The sequence below is a fragment of the Drosophila guanche genome, unplaced genomic scaffold (genome assembly GCF_900245975.1).
Source record: "Drosophila guanche unplaced genomic scaffold, DGUA_6, whole genome shotgun sequence".
Classification (NCBI taxonomy): Eukaryota; Metazoa; Arthropoda; class Insecta; order Diptera; family Drosophilidae; genus Drosophila; species Drosophila guanche.
The window spans coordinates 1,124,683-1,145,162 of NW_022995749.1; the positions used below are offsets into that span (position 1 = coordinate 1,124,683).

Here is a 20,480-nt window from a genome sequence, read left to right on the forward strand (position 1 = left end):
TAAAGATTTTTATTGCTGCGGCTGTAGCTGCGGCTGTAGCTGCGGCTGTAGCTGCTGTGGCTGCCGCTGCTGCCTGTGAATCATGCCATTTGCTAATGATCCCGCTGCCACAGTTGTGGCCTGCCCCATTGTTGTGAAACCGCTCGAGAATTGTTTCTTGTTGTTGCTTTATGCATTGTGTTGCTCTGCCACTTTTGACAATTGCAAATACAAATAAATAAATAAATATAACGGGCTGTGGACACACTTTGGTCGCAACATCGCCAGTGTCAATGGAAATTAACACCGCCCAGCACGGTGAGGCACGGAGCAACGCGGCGCGGCGTCAACTTCAGCCTGGGCCTCGGCTTTGTCTTTGGTTTTTGGCCGCCTTGGCGTATACGTAATTTAGCATACAATGGACGCGGCATCGGCAGACATGCAATTGTGGAGCGGCGCGGAGCTGATGTGCTGTGCGCTGTCATGTGATGTCTATTTCCCTGCCAGGGCACAGATTTCCAGCAATGCAATGCAATGTCCCTGCGCATGCGCAGCATTCCAAGAACGATGACGATGAACCTATCGCTAGCCCAGATGGGAGCTCCCCCAAAAGTTCCAAAACTCTTAACATAAAGTTAACACATTTATTTACATAAGAATTGTATCTAGTCTGCTCCTGCTCTCCTGCTTCCAGTTCTCTTCAGTTCCTTCGGCTACTGACTACACAACATGACTCGACATGGTTCATCTCACATCCGCATCCACATCCTCAGAAGTATCTAAACCTTGTGGTGTACGGATTACTGAAGTAGTTATATGTCGCATACGCGGTGTCGGGTGTCTGGAAGCTGGTGCCAAAGAACGTTGGATCCGCCGCTGCAGCTGCTGCCGCCGCTGCTGCCACTACTGTCATGGAACAGAAGTACAAACAAAAGCATTTTAATTGGGTTTTTTCTTTTCTTTGTTGTTGTCTCGATTAATAATACGAATGAGTATTGGGCCAGGCCAGTGCACTTGTGGTGTGGAGGGATTAGTGGTGTGGTTTTGGTTTGGTGCTGCTGGTGTCTGACTGTGGCTGCTGCCAAGTGGGTAAATTCCAAGTGTGGGCGTCACCCCCGGCCTGAAGGTTAAGCTTCAAGCAATCACACTCTCACACACACACGAACGCCGTCAATCACAGAGTCGACGTCACAGTCATTGGGTTGTCGTTTGATGTGTCCAGTGCGTCCATGGGTCTGTGGGTCTGTGGGTCCAAAAACGACAACGCCCTGCCCCGCCACATTGATTAGAATGTCGGACACATTATGCCCCAATGTGATTGTGGTGGGTGGCGGTGCGACTGGCAATTGCCCAACGCTGAAAACTATTCCAATTGCCGTTCGAATTCATGGCTTGAGCTTGAGTACGGAGCGGCGTACCGCCGTTCGACCATTAATCTACGCCAGTCTTGGGCAATTGTTACGCTGCGGCTTCAGTTATAGATTTGCTGCTGGGTCTCTTAGCCGCAGGCAGTCCCAGTCTCCCAGTTTCCATTCCCAAGTCCTCATCAGGAAGCCCAGCCGCGTCCAGCTGCGTAATCAACCATTTCTGGCAATGCCAAGCCAAGATAGAGAGAGAGAACTTTTGCTATGCAAAAATTAATTACACAATGGCCATTTGGTCTCCAGTTAGACCAGGTCCTCGCGTGGAGCTAGAGTCCGCTCTCAGGCTTCCGCAGCAATCGTGCATAAATTGTCAAATTGTAAAAATTATCTCAACTTAGCGTCGTTTGTTCGATCGCTTTTTTTCACCCGGTCTCTGAGTCTGTTTCTGTTTCTGTTTCTGTTTTGGTTTCTTTTTGCTCTTTTTTTGTCCGCTTGCAGTTCATTGTGAAATGTCTTTCCATTCATTTGTACTCGTGCAATGGGTCCAAGCCAAGTCCTCCTCCAGTACACACAGAAAAAGTTGCTCCATTTCTGTTTCTATCGATATGCAAAAAACTAGCAGAAAAAAAAACAAGATCGAAAATAAACTGCAAACATATTTTGCATGCGGTAAAAGCAAAGCAAAAGTCGCATTAGTCGCGCATATCATTGACTCTGTCTGGGTCCCAGGTCTGTCTCGATGTCTCGATGTCTCGATGTCTCTCTGTCTCCGAGTCTCTGTGTGTTCCAGGTGCAAGTGTGTGCTGCTCATTGGCTCATTGGGTCTGTGGCTGACTCCGCTGAGACTACGGCACGGGCACAAGAGTGCCATTTGTGGTCTGACTGTTGATTGTTGTGCCAGCACCTGCTTCTGCCTTGTCCGCGTGTCAGCCTGCCTCTGCCTGGCTTCGGATCGTTAAAGAAACTCTTTAAAAGTATTCTCTTCTTCAGCTGAAGGTATTACATTTGCTGTTAGATCTTGGCATAGCTTCCGCCTCGGGCTGCAGATGGAACTGCACACTCCGTAAAGATTTCTTACTTCGCAACGATTTGCTTAACATAATCGTTGAAGCATTTCCATTTGCATCTAGATGTGGTTGTGGCTACGCTCCTCTCATGTGTGAAGAGCATCCCCAGGTCGACCCGGTCACACTCGATGAATTTCGCTGCTTCCGTCCGTCTGCCCCGACACCCGTCGTCTCCCACACGACTGTTTCAATTTGTGAAGCCGCCGCACTTCAAAGCCGGATCGGATCGAATCGGAGCTGTTAATTAGGCGCTAGTTTTATGTGCGCTTAAAATAATTGCTATAAAAGTGATCACAGAACAGATATAGCTCAAAATATGGTGCATTGACAAACGGAAAATGCGCAAAAATAAAAACCAAAACAAAACAAAATTGTATGCAAAACGAATTTGAAAATGCAAAGAATTTGTTTGGCAAACATTAAAATACTTTTGCCAGGGATACGTGATACGATTTGTTTTCTCTGTTTTTTAATGGTAATTTTCTTTTTATTTATAATTAAAATTTTGCCCTTTTTTGGGGTTACAAATAAAATAAAAGTAAAAATAAAATAAAAGCAAAACAATTATAATACAATTCCAATTTGAAATATAAATAAGAAAAATCAAGCAGAAATCATAAGTCAAAGTATAAAAAACGAAACAATTAAAAATATGCAGTTAACTTTTAGTTTGTTTTTTTCAAGCTAATTAAACTAACTAAAGTTAGGTGCTGTTGGGAGAGGGTGGCGGAATGGGAGTAGGTGTAGGATGGGGGTAATTAATGTGGAGTTGTGGGTGGTTAAGTGTTTGGTTGGGTTTTCGTTCATTTGTTTCATTGTCTGTTTGTAATTAGCTAAAAAAGAGGGACGCATTTCCGTTTCCGGTGCTGGTGTTGCGAGTGCACTCGAGTGCAGGTGCGGGTGCATGTGCATCTGTGTGAGTGTGTGTGTGTGTGCGTGTGTGTGTGTAGGAGTGTGGTGTATAAAGCTTTTGTATTAATTACACATTTACGATTCGTGTTACGTTTAACCAGTGACTCTTCCTGCGAATAAGACATTTGTTTTGTATAGTTGATGGCAAATTAGTTAGTTACTCGACAAATTCAACAACAAAATTAAATAACAACAAGGAAAATAACACATGTTTAAAATAATATAACTGATATTCTGCCCTGCTCTCTGCTAAACTATTGCACTAATAAAGCTTTTCTCTTCACTTCTCTGTGTGTTGGTGTGTGTGTTAAGTATGAGATGTATCTATGTGTGTATCTGTATCTGCATCTGTATCTGTAACTATGTATGTGTGTTTGTTTCCCTCAGACAGTGCGCTTAAATATATTCGCATTACTTTGCTGGGGCGGCACAAATCCATAGCCGGAGGCACCCACAACCACGCCGCTGGACTCGTCGACTGCATCTGGCGGGGATGGGGGGAACACAACGGGGCCTGCAACAAGTTTGATCAAAGTGAATGAAAGACAAAAAAGATTGCAAAAAGAAACAAAAAACGAAGAAAAAAAACATTGATTAGATAAAGAAATGAAAGCAGAAATCCTTGTTGGCCGCATCGATCGTACCTCTGTTCTGTCGGGGATCCCGAACCTGTTGTGTCGCGGATGAGGCAGGGGCTAGGGACAGGGGATCGAATCCAAAGCGTGCCCGGGAGCTCGGGAACTGTCCCAAAAAGTATTGCTGTCCGGCTACGTACGCCAGGCACAGGCAGAGGGTGGCAATGGTGACTAACTGCAAATGAGATTTGTTTATTGTTAAATATTAATATGCGAGTAAATCTACTTATGGATATGAAAAAATTAAACACACACACAACACGCGGGTTGGCCAAAGCAATTAAGTGCTGCCAATGTATGCCAATGCCATAAAATAACTATTAAATATCAAACGAAAGACGCAGTGGCCACCACCAAGTAGAATGCCACCGCCAAAGCCATGCCGTTGGCTTGCCACCGTTGCCACCGGTCAAGTGCAGTCGCCTTGGGCACGAGCCAGTAGTTTCAGTTTCAGTTCCAGTTTTAATTTCAGTTTCGTTTTCAGTTTTCAGTTCTGGTCTCTCCTGCAATTAGCCCCGTCAATTGCTATAACTATTGGCCCCAAATCGAATGTATGACAAATATTGTACTTTAATGTGCGCCAAATGGGGAAAAAGATCTGGTCACATGTCTTCCATCTTCAGGCTCCTACGATTGGCTCTGCTTATCGATATATGTAATCTATTTACATCCGTGCCGCTCACTCCTTTGTTATCGCTCGTCAAAACGAAAACAACTTTTTCACAACTTTAGTGGTTCGTGGAGACTTGCAGTCCCAAACCATAGTAGAATATCCGTTTGGAGCTCATGCATAACACGTTGATCATCCGCTGAGCTGCCACCAATGCGGCAGAGTGTGCAATAGCATAGCAATTGTGACCGTTTCGTTCTCCCGCTGACCCCATTCCACTAGGTAACTAGGCAACCGAGCCACCAGGGCATGCAGTTGGCGTGGGAGTATGGGGGGGCAGGCGCACATACTGTGCAAATTGTTTGCCCGACGGGTTCATAAATTCACTTGAAGCTGTCCGCAAGGCGCTTTGCATTTGTGTCGAATGTCTTAGTTAAGGCCGTCACGCAATTGGCAGACTGACTTTAATCATAGGGCAGATTTGACTTAATAGAACGGGTTTTTGGCCAATCGATTGGACACAACACACTAGACTGGCTCTTGCACACACGAGTACTTATGGAGCAGTGCACTGTGTGGCTCAGGCTAATGTTGCAAAAGGTTTTGTGCTTCATTAATTGTTTAATGGGCCGCGCCTGCGCAATACTCGACGGCGGTCCACCAACTGGAAAAAGGATACGAATGAACGTAAAACCCTATGGGGCCAAGCGCTAGTTAGCCATAATGCTAATTAGTCTTAACTAAATTATGCACAAAACAAACCACAGCAACAGCAACAACAACAACTATCTTTAAACAAAATATGGCATGGCTCGGCCGTTAACTTGCCAACAAGACCAGCGGAGACCCAGCTAGACTTTTAGTGACTTTGATAACTTGTGAAAAATACTTTTAATTAATTCGTGTTTGTTGTGGCTGCCACAGAGAGCCGCTTCGAGCTACGAGACTGAAATTCAGAGTCTATTGCCACATCAATGAGGGGCAACAGTGGAGCAGGAATTGATTTTGTCTTTAAAGAGTTCTCAAAGCTAACAGATCGTTAAGGGAAATAAAATATTATGCACTCATAAAAACTGTTCAACCTAATGAGACTTCGTGCCGTGTAATTGTTCCTGTGTTGTAATACATGTGGCTCTCCCCTTTGGCCATGCCACTGCCGAGTCAACGCTCAACGTACTCCATTTTTGCCTGCAACTGGGGCATGTAAAACACATGTAAGCCGTCACAATGTCGTCAGCTGCTCGTTTGCATCTGGAATTCCGCGCATACTTGACATGGAACTGCTTAGATCTCGATTTGAAAGTAATTGGTTAGGCTAATTCGGTAATTTTTTAATTGAACTACATAATTTGCTGGTGGGATTGAGAACAATGCTTGCGGTGACGGCTGACTCCTTAGCCCAAAACAAATCAGACACCCCCTTCTCGCCAGAGCAGATTGCCGACGTAACGAAAAATTAGCCGAACAAATGACCTTAGATATGATTTCGTAATTGGCAGGGAGACTTGGCGACTTGCAGCGGGTGGTGGTGGGTGGCGGAGGGTGTTGGCGTGGCGCTAGCTACAGATACCAAACATCAGACACAGTCGAACACCAAACAACACAACACAACACAGATATCGAGGCAGCTACAATACTTTTTTCGGCTCCTCTGGCTGCTGCTGCTGTTGGCCAACGGCGGCTTATGTGAAAATCCACCCACCCAAAAACAATGATTAAGTGCAGCAACATGTGAGCGTGCCAGTGCTCAGTGCATACGAGCATAAAGTTAATAAAATAAAAAAACCACAACAACTATCCACAACAGCAACTGCGGAGTACTAGTCGTGGATGGGGGAGGGTACAAGTGCGACAGGCCAACATTGTCTCGTTAGCATGAAAATATAGATAGCCTTTGCAGTTGTGGGGTATAATAGCATTGTCATGCTCTTGATAACCGCCCCAGGAGCAGTGGAATAGGTAGACATTTTTGAAAATAAATAAAAAGTGATTCAAGCTTGATACGTTTGTCTAGCTACCCCTAATGGGTTTGCATCCTGCTGTTATCGACTGGCATCGATGGCACATATCGTACATTTAACAAGGGTATTCGGTAATCAGCATTGCAGCAATTAGCTTTTCGCTGCCTTCTTATATTCAATTTGATTTTTCATTTTTTGTGCTGTGGCATTTATTGGCGTTTAGATTTTGATTGGCTGCAAATGTGCGGTAAAAAATAAATTATATTTATTGCTTTACCAGTCTAAGCAACCAACCAAGCAACAGAGTGTGCAGGGGAGTGAACTGAACTGAACACAGACTTTGAATGAGGTTGGGTTGATCCAGAAGTGCCTCTGCTCTGCTCTGTTTTGGAATGAGTCAGAGGGAAACCCGGACTGATCTGATGGATACCCAGGTGGCAGGCAGACATGCGCAGCCAGCTGCTAATTAATCTTGTTTAGGTTCAAGCGATTTGTCATTTACCGGATCGGGCATAATTAATTTTTGCGTGAAAACTACGTGGCTGGAAAAGTGAATGTGATTGAAGGGGGAGGAAAGGTAGACAGGCAGGCAGCCAGGCAGACAGACAATTGAAATCTCGCCGTTCAAAAGATATTATTTTTGTTATCTTTTTGTTAATGATAGCAAACGCCCAGTGGTACTCATTTTGTATTTTGGTCGGGTGTTTTGGGGGGTTCAATGCTCGATTGAGCAACAATTTGGCTGACTTTCAACACGGAAGCTGGGCCTCCAGTCGGTGACTGGAGACTGGAAGAGAGAGAGAGAGAGAGAGAGAGAGGGAGTGAGAGAGGGACTCTCGAACGGCTTTTAGCAAGTTGGCAAAATTCAAATAACGCTGGAACGGACGAAGCGCTGGAAGCGCTAAGCTGAATCAGGGTAAAGTGTTGCATGAAGTAGGTGCAACAGCAAAGGAAAAACATCAACAGCAACAGCAAAATCAAAGGAGAAACATCAACATCAACGGCACGGCCTGAACAGCAACAGCAACAACTACGGACTGCCGCTTCAAATTACTTTGAATTGTGTTTAATAGGTGGGAAACGAAACGAAAACTAAAACTAAAACGAAGTCAGGCCGCGAATCTAACGACTGGGGGGCCAGCTGCCCCGCTGATTGCGCTCGCCTGGCCAGCCCAGTCCAGGCCAGTCCAGTCCAGTTGCAGTCCGTTTGGCTGTCTGTCCGAGAGGCTGTTGCTCAATCTATTGTCAATTGTAATTGAATTATTAAACATCAATTTGGCTAGGAAGTGCAAATTGCGAGTGTGCGCTCGTGCAGCGTGAGAATCAGTCAATGACGTTGATCTGGCCACTGATTTTCCTTTTTCCTGCCCCGCAGAATGAGTTCAAGTTCAAACTGGTTTCCAGACAGACAGCCGCAGAGCAAATTTGTAGCATTTAAAGTCTGACAAAATGCCAAACACAGCACAAAACGCACATGCCTTATAAATATGGTAATGGAGCCATGCGAGTACCCGTACCATGGCCCCCTATCGATCTGCAGCGATAAATCTAACATAAATATTTTTCGAAACTAGCCGAGCCGAGCCGAGCCGAGCCGAGCCGAGCAGTGGGCAGTACATTTTTGGAGCTCTGATGCTGAGGCTGAGGCTATGCTGGACATGTGTATGCGCCATGCACTTGCCATGCATTGACTGACTGAATGACTGACTGACACAGTGCATGACTGACTACAGCATAAGCCATAGATCCAACTTCAAATCCAACTCCTGGCCCACTCTCTGACTGTCTGTCGATGCGATTGCAACAGCTACGAGGCAAAACGCAAAACTCCAACGCTAATCGCTGTCAAGGCGGCCTAAGCGACATAAAATTGTCATAAAAATTGTCTGTGCTGTGCGCCAGCTCTGCTCTCCGATGGAACGATATCAAATGACATGGCATGGAGTCCTGTTTCCCAGTCAGACGGGGCTTATGCGCACAGCCGTCAATCGTTGTCTCCAATGACCCAAATGAATCCTCTGGGAATGTACATACAAGCTGCACTCACATATTGGTGAGAGATTTACGATTGGAAGGATCCAACTAAAAGCTGTCATCATGCAACGTCTGCTCGCTCTTGCCAGATGTTTTGACCGGGCCAACGGCTAACTATTCGCTACCATCATTATGCATTTACATGTCGGTCTCCAGTCTCCAGTACGTGGGTATACATGGGGCCATGGGGCAATTGCCACTTTCCGGCGCGACATCTTCATTAGAGAGAAGCCAAGCGAAACGCAAGGCGAAACCAAAGCAAAGCAAAAGCAAAACCAAAGCAAAGTAAACACAAAATACAACCGTGCGAGTACTCGCTCGTCTATGTATGGGCAATTAATTTGAATTTCAACACGCAAAGCGTGTAAAAGGCAGAGTAACATTGGACAGCGGAGGGAAAGAGCAACCCGACTGACTTGGGCAAAAGTTGACGGCGACAACGATTAACCCACCAGGCCAGACCAGACCGGGCTAGATCTAGAGGCAATCTGGGAACGGTAATGGGAAATGGGAACCGCACGATGGTTGAGAGCAATTAATAAATCTTTTACGAGTGCATGGGCCAAAAATCCTAATCGAGAGCGACGTTGATTGCGGTTTCCCAGGGTGCCCAAAGCCTCCACAGCCTCCACTTGGCCCACCGATGAAACGATGCCGACACAGAGACAGCGACCCCCCAGTACCCCCCTGCAGTTCACCACGTCATCGCGAGTTGCATAATTTTGTTGTTATTTTCTAATGCATTGCACGCTTGCATTTTTTATAATTTTTAAATGTGATTTTCACGCACTGCACTCAACGCAGCATCGACTCATTCATTCATTCATGATTGGAGGCTAACGCGGCTGGGAGCCGCACTCGACTCGGGGCACAGCACGCAATTGGACACAAGAAGCTGGCCGGTCGGTCGGTCGGTCGGTCGGTCGGTCGGTCGGTCAGTTGGTAGCTCAAATCGAACCTGGCTTGGAGGCATGGTCTTGGCTTTGGCATTTCTTGGCTCTCGGACTCTTGGCTATTGGCTTGGCGCGTGTGTATCGCACTTTTCAATTAAACTGTTACAAAACGCATGCCCCTGCACGTTTATGGCTTGTTTTTTCATGCTGCTGTCTAATCTGTCTGCTGGCCGTCTCGTGAGCATTGCGTGGCGGTGGCCTTCAACATGAACTTGAACAATTTTTTTGCTCGGGCTCAGGCTGAAGCATTTTGCGTGCGTTTTCCCATGTACTCGTAATTGAAGGCCGTTCTCGGGGCGGAACTCCTAAAACTTCTAATTAAATCTAGTTAAATTTGTATAATTTGGATCCGTTTGGAAGACATACAATTGGAAATTAATATGAAAATATACTCAAGCCAATGAAGGTCAGGGATTTCCATTAATTTGGGGCACATATTGATGGAATTATGCATGGAAATCTTTTGTTATAATGCAACCCACTAATAGGCATAATTTGCCACGAATAGGCTTGCATTCCAACATTTTCATCACTCGGATGGATGGCCAAAAGTAATGCAAGGCCAGGCAGGCCTTGCCATAAAGGAACGAGCATCTGGCACTGCTTAGGCATTGAATTGGATCGTTTGTTTGTGTGTCTGTGTATGCAGATATAGACATATCGAGGCGGTGACTTTGCCTTCATGGCCTGCTGACACACACGACTGTTGTGGGCCATAAATTAGAGTGCCACGGTCTACCCAATAAAAATTCTTGCAGAACGAAACAAAGGCCCACAGCAGTCATTTGACAACTGTCAAAGGCAAAACTAGCCAACTTCATTTGCGGTTCAAATGTGGCCCGAACGTGTTAACACTTATATTGCATTAGCAGCAAAATGTGGTGACAATTGCCACGAAAACCGAAAGAAACCCTCAAAAGGAAACAAAAGACTTGGGCAACAAACTTAAAAGTATACTTACAAATTTCATATTGATGGTTGATTGAGCTTCTGCTACTGCCGCTGCTGCTGCTGCTGCTGCTGCTGCTGCTGGTGATGTGAGTGTGAAGCTGCAATTAGTTAACAAATATTTCAAATATTATGTTTATGTTTTAAACACTTTTGCACTGTTTTTCTTTCTCATTTGCATGACACGAAAACGTTTTGGCTTTGAATTTCATTAAGCAAAAACCGATGATTAATTTGTAATTGTTGTTATATGTGTGATATTTCAGTTGCAGTTTCGCAAAAACAAATGCAGCAATGCGTTAAGTTAATGTATATTTTTGGAAGTATTCGTTGTTTGTTTATTGTTTTATTTGAACAGCACGACGAAGACGACGACGAGCACGCGAAGCCAAAGGAAAAACTGAATTCAAATGCTGTGAACCGCCCGCCGACTGCCAACTGCCAACTGCCGACTGCCGACTGCCGGACTCTTAGTGGCGGACCGAACTGACTTACACGAAAGATTTGTGTGCGACGGAGCTCTCGGGATCTGCTCTAACTGCTGTACGGGGTACGTCGTCTCGTACGTCGCTCGGGTTGTGCAGTAAAACGTTTAATGAATTCCAACAGAAATGCTCAGTTGATTTTATATAAAGCATGAGACCCCGGCGCACCAGCCGCCCGCTTTGTTTCGTGCGTTAGTTTTTCGAGTGGGTCTCCGTCAGCTCCACAGCTTTTTGAGTGAGTTTTTCGAGTGAATTTGCTCTTGCTTCGGTTAGTGCTGCTGCTGCTGCTGCTGCTGCTGTTTGGCCCGCTGCTGCTTCTGGTGCCTACGTGCAATGTTTGCCTTTGCCACTGGCCACGTGATATGTACGAGTATGTGTGTTCTTTGCAAGCAGGGGGGTGCTTAATCGGCTGCAGTGCGAATTCAACTTTCTAGCAAATTAATATTCATCTGGTTTATTGGTTCCGGTAACCAGTTTTGGGGTCTCCAAACTAATCAATCAGCTGCTGCCGCTTGCCCTGCCGCTGCCACTATCGCTGCTCTTGCTGATGCTGCAGTTGCTTATGAAAATCCCCCCCACTATCCAATGCCTAGCATATGTAATTGGAAAGCAGGCAACCACCTTGACTTGAGTGCAGGTGAAAATAACAGAAAACAGCATCGGCGCACGTTGCTCTGGCAATTTCTTCCGGCTCTGCTTGACCGTGAAATGTGTTTATTTTTGTTGCCTGCCTGTCAACATTGTCTTGCATTGTCTTTAGTTAAGCCCGCACCTCACCCCGCTAAAGTTATGCTCGCATCAATGTTTAAGAATAGATAATATGCATAATCATAATACTGTCATAATCATAATCATAACGCGTTAAATGTCTGCCGGAAGCGGATCAGCACATGGCAGCAGCAGCAGCAGCAAGAGCAGCAGCAGCAGCGGTAGCGGCACATTCCATAGAACCTAAGCGGCTTCTTTTTTTATTGTTCGCATCGTTTAACGATTGACATTTATTGTATGTCACTCTAACTATAGTACAAAATGTATAATCTTCTCAGCATGTGCATTTATAAGTGTCTATCTGTGGCCCTTAAACATGGGAAGGTGCCAGGGAATGTTTGTCATGTTTGATTAGCTTTAATTTAACACGATTTGCACACTTGTTTGCTGCTATGCGAGAAATGTGTTCTGTTCGAGTTGTTATACTCTGGCAATGGGTATTATGATTTGTTCTAGTAATTTGGTAGCGCAAGAACAAAACCCCCATAGAGTGCCAGGGTATTAGAAGCTGCGACCTCCGAGGTTGGCCTTTCTTTCTCGTTTATTCAGTTTTTGCCCGTCTTATGTGCCAAGCAGTCAATCAACCATGAAGTTCAGCTGGCAGAGGGGGCTAGAGACAGCGGGAAAGAGAGAGAGCAAGTTCAAGTTCAATACACAGCTGGGCCCGCCCGTAGCCGCAGAAACTCCTTGGCAGCGGGTGCAACCACCAAAGTTGATTTGATTGATGGATACACTCGCCCAGGAAGGGTCAGACCGAAGCTAGTCATGCCCGGAGGTTGCTTTGCTTGAATGGCATTTGCATTACTGCCAATTGGCCAGAGTGTAGTGTATGCTTCGGTGATCAGGGGGCGGCTGCTGGCTGCTGGATGCTGGCCTTCCGTTCTGTTCTTTTCGCTTTTGCATTGTCTTCACTTCACTTCACTTCACTTTAATCCGGCGATAGGGTCAAGTTCAGTTTCAATTGTTGGAAGCGAGGCAATTACTCGTTTAGCGGCTAATTGTTGATTGCCATTGATTTATGCTGAAACAATTAGCCGCAAACCAAAGCCAAAACTAAACGAATTGCGCGCACTTTTGCTTTCTTTGCTTTGCTTTTGCTTTTGCTTTTACTTCTCTGCCTTGCCTGCAAAGTTATCAATCATTTGGGAACCGTTTACTGGTATCTAGCAATGAAATTTCAGCGGCCTCAGCTATGCCCTGTCTTGGCCCCAGCCCCAGTCCCAGGTTAATGCCACTTTGAGGAATTGAAATTGAAAAGTCCGTCTGCTTGTGTGTTTTGTGTGTTTATTGGGCCTGAACTTGTCTGCACATGACAGCCGTCGGGTATGGCTAACAAATGAGCTTTTAAGCGTACAACTAATTGCCCAACAAATTCTAACTGGCTATAAATAAATGCTGATCCGATCATACAACTATGGTAATTGGCCACATCACCATACCCATTCCCGCTGCTGTGGGAAACTCTGTGGCTCTCCTCAGCTCAATTAATCAACTTTCGGGAAGCGCACATTCCACGCGTGTACTTTCATTTCGTACCCAAAAATAACCGCAAGCCGCAATAAAATAATTTTTCACTCGTGCATGAGGAAGGAAGTCAAGTGGCGATGAGTCGTCAAATGGGATCGAAATTGAGCAAGAACAAACACAAAATAAAAACTCAACGGAAACGGGATTGCAGGTGCTTCTGGACGGGGTGAAAAGTGGAATGATTTCATAAATGACTGATATAATTAGGCACGTTATATGCCAATTAGCGGCGTGTTGAGGAAGCAACCTCTGTGCATCTCCTCCGCCGACTTTCACAGTTGACAAATGCATTCATACATACACACATGCATACATACATGCTGTACCGTTAGCCGCTGCTTCTAATTAACTAATTGTGCCCAAACTGCACTCCAAGTCCAAATGCATGCCATAGTTCCTGTCCGATTTGCATTATTTAGTATTTTTCTGCCATATATTCTCACGATCTGACCTTGGCAATGCCCCCCAAAAAGCTCAACTCTGCCAACGCTCGAAACGCACGGCGAGGAAGAAAACTCTGTGGGGGAAACTGGTTTCTCCTTCTCGTTTTCCATTAGGCGTGTGCCACAGTCAGCGAATGCGCAAAGGCGCAAATGTGCGTGTGCAATAGGCCGTTAAACCTAACTGCCTCCGCCGCATTTAACGGCATGCTCTGCACCCCCTGCCCTGCCCCGGCCGTTACTTTGACAATCTGACAGAGAGTTGTTGTTGGCGTCGTGTGTTGTATGCCAATCCGATTAATATTCATACAAACAGGTTGAACAAACACCCATGATATGTGCCATACGCACGCATTATTGTAGTGTCCGAAAGCTTTTAAATGGGGGAAATTGTTTATGGCCATAATTTGCGTAGGCATTTTGTCAATTTGTCCCATATTTTTTCGAGGAAATTAGCATTTTATTAAAATACATTTTTTTTAATGTTGCCGAAGAGAAATTTGCATATGTTAGTTCCGCAGCAATGTTTTCTAAATGCTGCAGCAACACTGCAACGTTTCCATGTTAATGGCCCTGTAGCAGCAGCCGTCTTAAAATATATCGTTAAGGCTCTACAGGGTGACCTTGGTAAATAATATATATTTCTTGGAGATGATTTTATTTTTGACCTTTTTAGCTTTAACCTTATGTTGAAAACAATTCAATCAAAGAAAGTCACGAAACGTATTCATTTTGGTTGAGAACTGATTGATAAATCGGGAAATCAGGGCTGCGGATACAAAAATACGCTTCGATTGTACTGAGCGTGCGGCCGCCGGTCGTATACAAAAGCAAGTAATAAAAAGTATAATAATTGTCTAAAAACCAGAGTTTGCGTTCATTTCTTGGCTTTCTATGAGCAGGAAAATATATACAATTTTCGGTGCAAAGTTTCTGGTATTCCTCAATAACGAGTGTTTTAATATTCTTGTAAAGGTTACGTTGTCGAACGTACGGGAGTTGTTGTTTGTAGAACCGTCGTTGTGGATCTTATGGGAAAAGTTCTTTTATAGCTATCGGGGTAGTAGTTTGACTTCATGGCCAGTTACATATAGCGATATCGCTGTTTAAAAATTGTAATTTTTATTTTTGTATACAAAAGCAAGTAATAAAAAGTATAATAATTGTCTAAAAACCAGAGTTTGCGTTCATTTCTTGGCTTTCTATGAGCAGGAAAATTTATACAATTTTCGGTGCAAAGTTTCTGGTATTCCTCAATAACGAGTGTTTTAATATTCTTGTAAAGGTTACGTTGTCGAACGTACGGGAGTTGTTGTTTGTAGAACCGTCGTTGTGGATCTTATGGGAAAAGTTCTTTTATAGCTATCGGGGTAGTAGTTTGACTTCATGGCCAGTTACATATAGCGATATCGCTGTTTAAAAATTGTAATTTTTCGAATAAACCCAGAAGGGAAGGAAATTAGAGGCCCACGAATGCAGAAATGACCCAGATCATCAACACAAATTGTCTCCTGACGCTCTTTGTCGTCTTTTTGGCTTCGGATACATTTGCAAACGATGGAGACTACATGAAGCGGGACCATAGTCTGGTGCGCCCATTTCAAGGTATTGTATTAATTGTGATGCGGGTTTACGTGTACCTCGAACGTGGCTGCAACTGCAGCTTAATCTACATTGAATCATTCACTTCAAGGTGTTGGCGTCATCCTGCCCCACTGGGACTTCATGGGCAACACAATGGTGACCAGCAACTACATAAGACTGACGCCGGACTTGCAGTCAAAGAGCGGCGCACTTTGGAACTACAATGTAGGTGTACCTGCGATGTTATCAGACGATTCCTTACAATAATTTAATCTAATCTATGTTGCCCTTTCTTAAGCCCGTCATGTCTCGCAACTGGGAAATACATGTGGGCTTCAAGGTGCACGGCAAAGGCACTGAACTCTTTGGCGATGGCTTTGCTGTTTGGTATACAAAGGATCGAATGCAAACGGGGCCCGTCTTTGGCAGCAAGGACTACTTCAACGGGTTGGCCATCATATTGGACACCTACAGCAATCACAACGGTCCCCACAATGTACGCCAAGAAAACCAGAGAATTTACTGACTTCCTTTGCCGTGACTCACCCCTTCTATATTTTTAGCACCAACATCCGTACTTGAGTGCAATGGTGAATAATGGCAGCTGGAGCTACGACCACGATCGCGATGGCACTCACACGCAGCTGTCAGGCTGTGAGGTGCGTTTCCGCAATGTGGATTTCGAGACACTCATCAGCATACGCTACGAGAACGACATCCTATCCGTTTCGACGGACTTGGAGAATCGTAACGAGTGGAAAAGCTGTTTTGTGGTGGCGAACGTGGAGCTGCCCACAGGCTACTACTTGGGCTTGTCGGCCACCACAGGCGACTTGTCCGACAACCACGACATTCACAGCTTTAAGTTTTATGACATCGATGACAACGTTTCGGTATGTGCCGCATAATCACCATAATCATTTAATTTTTTGTTTATTTCTGCTTTCCCACAGCATGACGAAATTATGCGACGCACCAATATCATACCAAATGCAAAAAGCTTCGAGCCACCACGTGAGCACAAAGATGATCCCAAGCCGGGCATGTCGAATGCCAAAATATTCTTCATACTGCTGTTGGTTGTGGTCGTGGCAGCTCTGGTGGCCATCTTTGCCATCTCCTACTTCAAGGATCGCAATGCGCGTAAGCGTTTTTATTGAGGACTGAGATGCCTCCTCAAAGCTAGTCGTATCTATCATCAAGGCATCATGTTACGAGAATTGTGTCTCACATCCACGCGAGACTCCAGACTCAGACTACAAACAAAACCCAACTTTATTTATACCGACTGTATCACGCATACTTATTCCTTAGGTTTCCCCATTTCATCCTTCCTGTCCACACGTTTTCCTCGGTGGTTAGAGTATATATATATATATTACACGTGTTGAAGAGCGTATAAAGTTAAGTGCAAATTTTTAATCTGAACTATAGAAAAATTGAGACCGTGTTACAGCATAGACAAAAGATTAAAAGCCACCAGAAAACCATATCCGTGCGTGTGTGTGTCTGTCCAATCTACACTCGATGTTCCTGCTGGCGAATGCTGGCAGTGGGTGGATTTGGTCGTCCTCCGGCCAGCATGGACTCAATCTGCCTCACCTGATTGCTGACAAAACGATCGCGTGCGCTTCCCTCCTGTCCTTGTCCCTGACCCGGCACCAACGATGCTGGTTCGTTCTCGGACTCCAACGCATCGCTGGACTTGTGCATGCCACTGAGAATGCATTGCTCGAACAGCGACTTGGACTGAGCATCATCATCGTCCAAGGAATCGTCCGAGCTATAGTTAAGCTTGCTGCCATCATCCATGGTCTGTCTACGCTGGCCATTTGTCTTGGACAGAGTGCTGGTACTGGTGTTGGCATGACTGGAGCTGGTACTGGCACTGGCACCGCTTGGCTGTGGTCTGCAGCTACCAGCCGCTATTGCCTATGAAACAGTAGAAGAGATGACTTAGTCTCCAGTGGTTGCTGAATTAATATCACTTACCTGGCTGAGCAGATTGCAATCGTCATCCGAGTCCATCGACAGAGAGCTGAGCGAGTCGCTTCTCTTTGGCGGCAGACGCGGCTCCACTTCCACCTGCAAGCTGGCATTACGTCTGGGTGGAAGCTTGGGAGCCTCCTCGGACCGGTGCATGGGCAGCTGAGAGACTGGACCTGCCCGAGCGGAGCCCACAGTCAGATGGGATAGTCCCGAAATCACCGAGAAGGTGCATGGGCTGTCCTCCACATAGTATTTGCTCATCTCGTCGGAGACTGGCAGATAGCTGGGCAGCGAGCTGCCGCCACATCGCATCTTGTCGATGGCATCTTCTGTGGATGCGGCAGCCAGAACTGGTACGCGCGGTGGCGGAAGTTGCTCCTCGTTGCCATTCAAGTCGTTGGGTATGGACAGAATGGACAGATTACTGTTGCTGGGCGCCTTGGAGAGCAGGGCAGGTGTGTCCTCGGTGCAGTAGCTGCGTGGAGCGTCTCCATTCCCATTGATATCATTTCCATGCGCTTCCCGATTGCCATTGGTGTTCGAATCATCCAGAATGCTCAGGTTACTCAGGCTGGTGGCACACGAGAAGACAGCGGGCGTGTGCTCTATGTGGAATCTGTTCAGCTTGTCCTCGAACACATTGCCTGGGGCTTTCCTAGGTGTTATCGTCGTCGGCGTTGTTTCATTTTGATGCTGTCCGTTCGGTAGACTGGGCATTTTCCGATCACGTCGCGGCGACTGTGGCATACTCTGGGTGGGGGAATCGGGCAGCTCTGAGGGCGAGATAACACCGCTCTGCATGCGGCTGTATTCGCTGATGACGGAACCATTATCCTCGCAAGCAATCGTCTCATCATCCCCACCCACCAGCGAGTCCATCGAGCTGCGTCGCGAGAACATCAAAGGTGTCTCCAGTGCCGAGTCAATGTTTTGCGGCGTATTGCTGTGGAGAGTCAGAGCTCCAGGCGTCGACTGTGCGGGCTTTGTGGGCGTTTTAAGTGCCATCGGGTCGGTGGATTTGTCAGTCTTCTCTGTCAGACTGTTGAGGGAACCAAAGCGACTGAAGCTGCCAGGTGTTCCCTCTTCGCAGTAGTTGATCGGTTGCTCTCCAGTCTCCCGTTTCGTTACGGAAACAGGAAGCAGCGCCGAGGCGGAGTCTGATTTGACCAACGGCAATGCATCGCTGGTTATCTCACTTGCCTCCGTTTTTATCTTCGGCTGAGCGGTGCTGGCAGTTGTTATGGATCGTCGCTCCTTGTAGCGCGCACTAAAGTCCGTGGGCTGATCTAAATCGATCTCGAAGGCCTTGGTGTCGGGCTTATGCTCCATGTACTTCATGGAGTAGTCAATGGGTTGCTCCTCCGTGGGCGTTACAATCTCAAAGGGGTTCTTTGTGCCGCCCTCGGACTTGCTTGAGTATTTTGTGGAATCGGATTTGGCCGAATAAATGGATTCGCGACTTCCGCCGCATTTTCTGGTCATAAATTCAGACTTTCCGACTGTTGCTGGTCGAACTTTCTTCAGGGATCCGGTGGGATTGGAGCTTAGCCGCAATGAGCTATACCGTCGGGGCAGGGTGCCCGCATGTCCCGTATCATTATCGAGAGGTAGGGAATCGCCGTTGGGTAGCAGCTCTAGAGCCGCCCTGAAGTTCACAAGATTCTTTAGGGCCGAGGCACTGCCCTCAGCAATCATGGAGTTTTTGGAGGCAATCAGGGCACGCAGCAGCGGAATGGCATTGTGATCGATTAGGAACTGCTGGTCCTCGGGACAGCGGGCTGAGAGATTCCACAGTGTGCCACAGGAGTTGCTCACCACGGTCAGACTCTCCGACTTAAGTTGCTGCAGCAGGATGGACAGTCCGTTGTGACGGCGTAGAATCTCACGATAGGATTCACACACCGCAATGTGGCTGGAGACGTTGCGCAGTATACCGCCAGCATTCTCGATGATCTTGAGCGTCTTGCTGGGTCCCTCGTAGCTGAGCATGCTCACCAGAAAGGCCAGTGCTCCGTCCACAGCACAGAACTCGGCCTTGTTCGTGCTGCAGTGGGCGGAGAGATTCCACAAAGCCGACAGCACGGCCTTCAGTGTGTTTTCGCTCTTGTTCTGCATGGCTGCACGGGCCAGAGCCGTCACAGTGCCCAGCTCATTGAATATGGTTTTCATGTGCTTGTCGGCGCGCCACGAAAGATTGCGCAAAACTCCAGCCAGGACCTGAACCAGCGAATTGGTTAGAATTGTGCGGGAAATTAATTGAATTCTTACCTGAAGCAGATCATCGGGCGCAGTGTTTAGCTGGGCAATCACCACCTCCATAAACTGACGCTGGCCGCATAGGTATGACTTGTTGTGGACATTTTCATCCCCGAATGTAAGATTTGTCAGAGCCATCAGTCCGTAGCTCCTCAGCGCGTTGCACTGCTCGCGCCCTGCTGCCGGTCCGTGTACAGCGTGATCTAGATGCACCAGATTGGGAATCGCCTTCAGGGCTCCAAGCTCGCACATGGTCGCACGATGCTCTTCATCAAAGCTGGCCTTCATCAGCAGCTTCATGGCAGCCAAAGGGTGGCGATCCTCGTCGTCGGCTATGGCCTCGCCCCCGCTCTGTAGCTGCGTGCGCAGAAAGTTGCAATAGTCGAGGATCTGGTCGAGCAGCCGCAGCATCTTGACCTCCCGCTGGCGCTCCTTTTCCTCCGGATTGCTGTGCACAATGTTGTGCAGCGCTTGGCTGGCATATTTTCGGGCTGTGGCCAGGCCCTCGTCATTGGCGTGCAATATCTGCACCAGAATTTGAATGCAGTCGGAGCTGCGCAGATCGGTGCAGGTCTCCACATTGCGGGACAGCTCCAAAAAGTTGCGCGTCAGTTCCAGTCGCGTAGCGTCACTCTCGTTCAGCGTCATGGCTTTAAATAGCTATCCTGACTTTAAAAGGCAATCTCACTGTCGGGAATGTGCATGTGGGATGCCTAGCGCATTCTTATTCCAGGAAGATCCTTATTTTATTGTCGCACCTGCAGGTAGAGATCACCAGCAACAGTTGATCCTTATTTTGTGTCCTTCCTTTCTAGCCATTTTCTAAGCGCACGATCGAATTTAACTATCGATAGTTCTCGCCACCGATCGATTGCCATCTGCAATCTCTAACCGTGGTTTTAAAACATTTAAATTGTGAACTTAAATAACATTATTTATTGAGCAGCTTTGTATGAATTTCTTAATGA

General features: G+C 46.5%; 3 protein-coding genes across 4 annotated transcripts; 1 reads left to right on the forward strand and 2 right to left on the reverse strand.

Annotated features, from left to right (window-relative positions):
- Positions 1-687: 687 nt before the first annotated feature.
- On the reverse strand, positions 688-11,073 carry LOC117585439. Of its 2 annotated transcripts, none has more exons than XM_034274914.1 (5): positions 10,959-11,073; positions 10,477-10,564; positions 3,967-4,132; positions 3,738-3,836; positions 688-885 (listed from the first exon to the last, which is right to left on the reverse strand). In XM_034274914.1, the coding sequence occupies exons 2-5, from the start codon at positions 10,483-10,485 to the stop codon at positions 749-751; spliced, it is 411 nt and encodes a 136-aa protein (XP_034130805.1). In that variant the 5' UTR covers positions 10,486-10,564; positions 10,959-11,073; the 3' UTR covers positions 688-748. The 2 variants fall into 2 exon arrangements, with proteins under 2 accessions (XP_034130805.1, XP_034130806.1); XM_034274915.1 differs by lacking the exon at positions 688-885 and adding an exon at positions 950-3,432 and having other exon boundaries at positions 10,959-11,071.
- Positions 11,074-15,105: 4,032 nt separating this feature from the next.
- LOC117585006 (vesicular integral-membrane protein VIP36) lies at positions 15,106-16,519 on the forward strand. Its single transcript, XM_034274245.1, has 5 exons — positions 15,106-15,288; positions 15,377-15,492; positions 15,566-15,763; positions 15,831-16,160; positions 16,221-16,519. Exons 1-5 carry the CDS (start codon positions 15,165-15,167, stop codon positions 16,425-16,427), a joined length of 975 nt encoding a protein of 324 aa, XP_034130136.1. The 5' UTR covers positions 15,106-15,164; the 3' UTR covers positions 16,428-16,519.
- Positions 16,520-16,666: 147 nt separating this feature from the next.
- Positions 16,667-20,360, reverse strand: LOC117585005 (adenomatous polyposis coli protein). The gene is made up of 3 exons (XM_034274244.1): positions 19,525-20,360; positions 17,260-19,473; positions 16,667-17,199 (listed from the first exon to the last, which is right to left on the reverse strand). The coding sequence occupies exons 1-3, from the start codon at positions 20,158-20,160 to the stop codon at positions 16,786-16,788; spliced, it is 3,264 nt and encodes a 1,087-aa protein (XP_034130135.1). The 5' UTR covers positions 20,161-20,360; the 3' UTR covers positions 16,667-16,785.
- Positions 20,361-20,480: the final 120 nt, after the last annotated feature.

Coding starts and splice junctions, on each gene's coding strand:
- LOC117585439 (XM_034274914.1), bottom strand. Junction 3,837..3,966: donor GGATCCCCGACAGAACAGAG/GTACGATCGATG, acceptor AACTTGTTGCAG/GCCCCGTTGTGTTCCCCCCA. Junction 886..3,737: donor ATTTGTGCCGCCCCAGCAAA/GTAATGCGAATA, acceptor GTTCCATGACAG/TAGTGGCAGCAGCGGCGGCA.
- LOC117585006 (XM_034274245.1), top strand. CDS start 15,165: ATGACCCAGATCATCAACACAAATTGTCTCCTGACGCTCTTTGTCGTC. Junction 15,289..15,376: donor TCTGGTGCGCCCATTTCAAG/GTATTGTATTAA, acceptor ATTCACTTCAAG/GTGTTGGCGTCATCCTGCCC. Junction 15,764..15,830: donor ATCACAACGGTCCCCACAAT/GTACGCCAAGAA, acceptor CTATATTTTTAG/CACCAACATCCGTACTTGAG.
- LOC117585005 (XM_034274244.1), bottom strand. CDS start 20,160: ATGACGCTGAACGAGAGTGACGCTACGCGACTGGAACTGACGCGCAAC. Junction 19,474..19,524: donor CGCCCGATGATCTGCTTCAG/GTAAGAATTCAA, acceptor TCGCTGGTTCAG/GTCCTGGCTGGAGTTTTGCG. Junction 17,200..17,259: donor ATTGCAATCTGCTCAGCCAG/GTAAGTGATATT, acceptor ACTGTTTCATAG/GCAATAGCGGCTGGTAGCTG.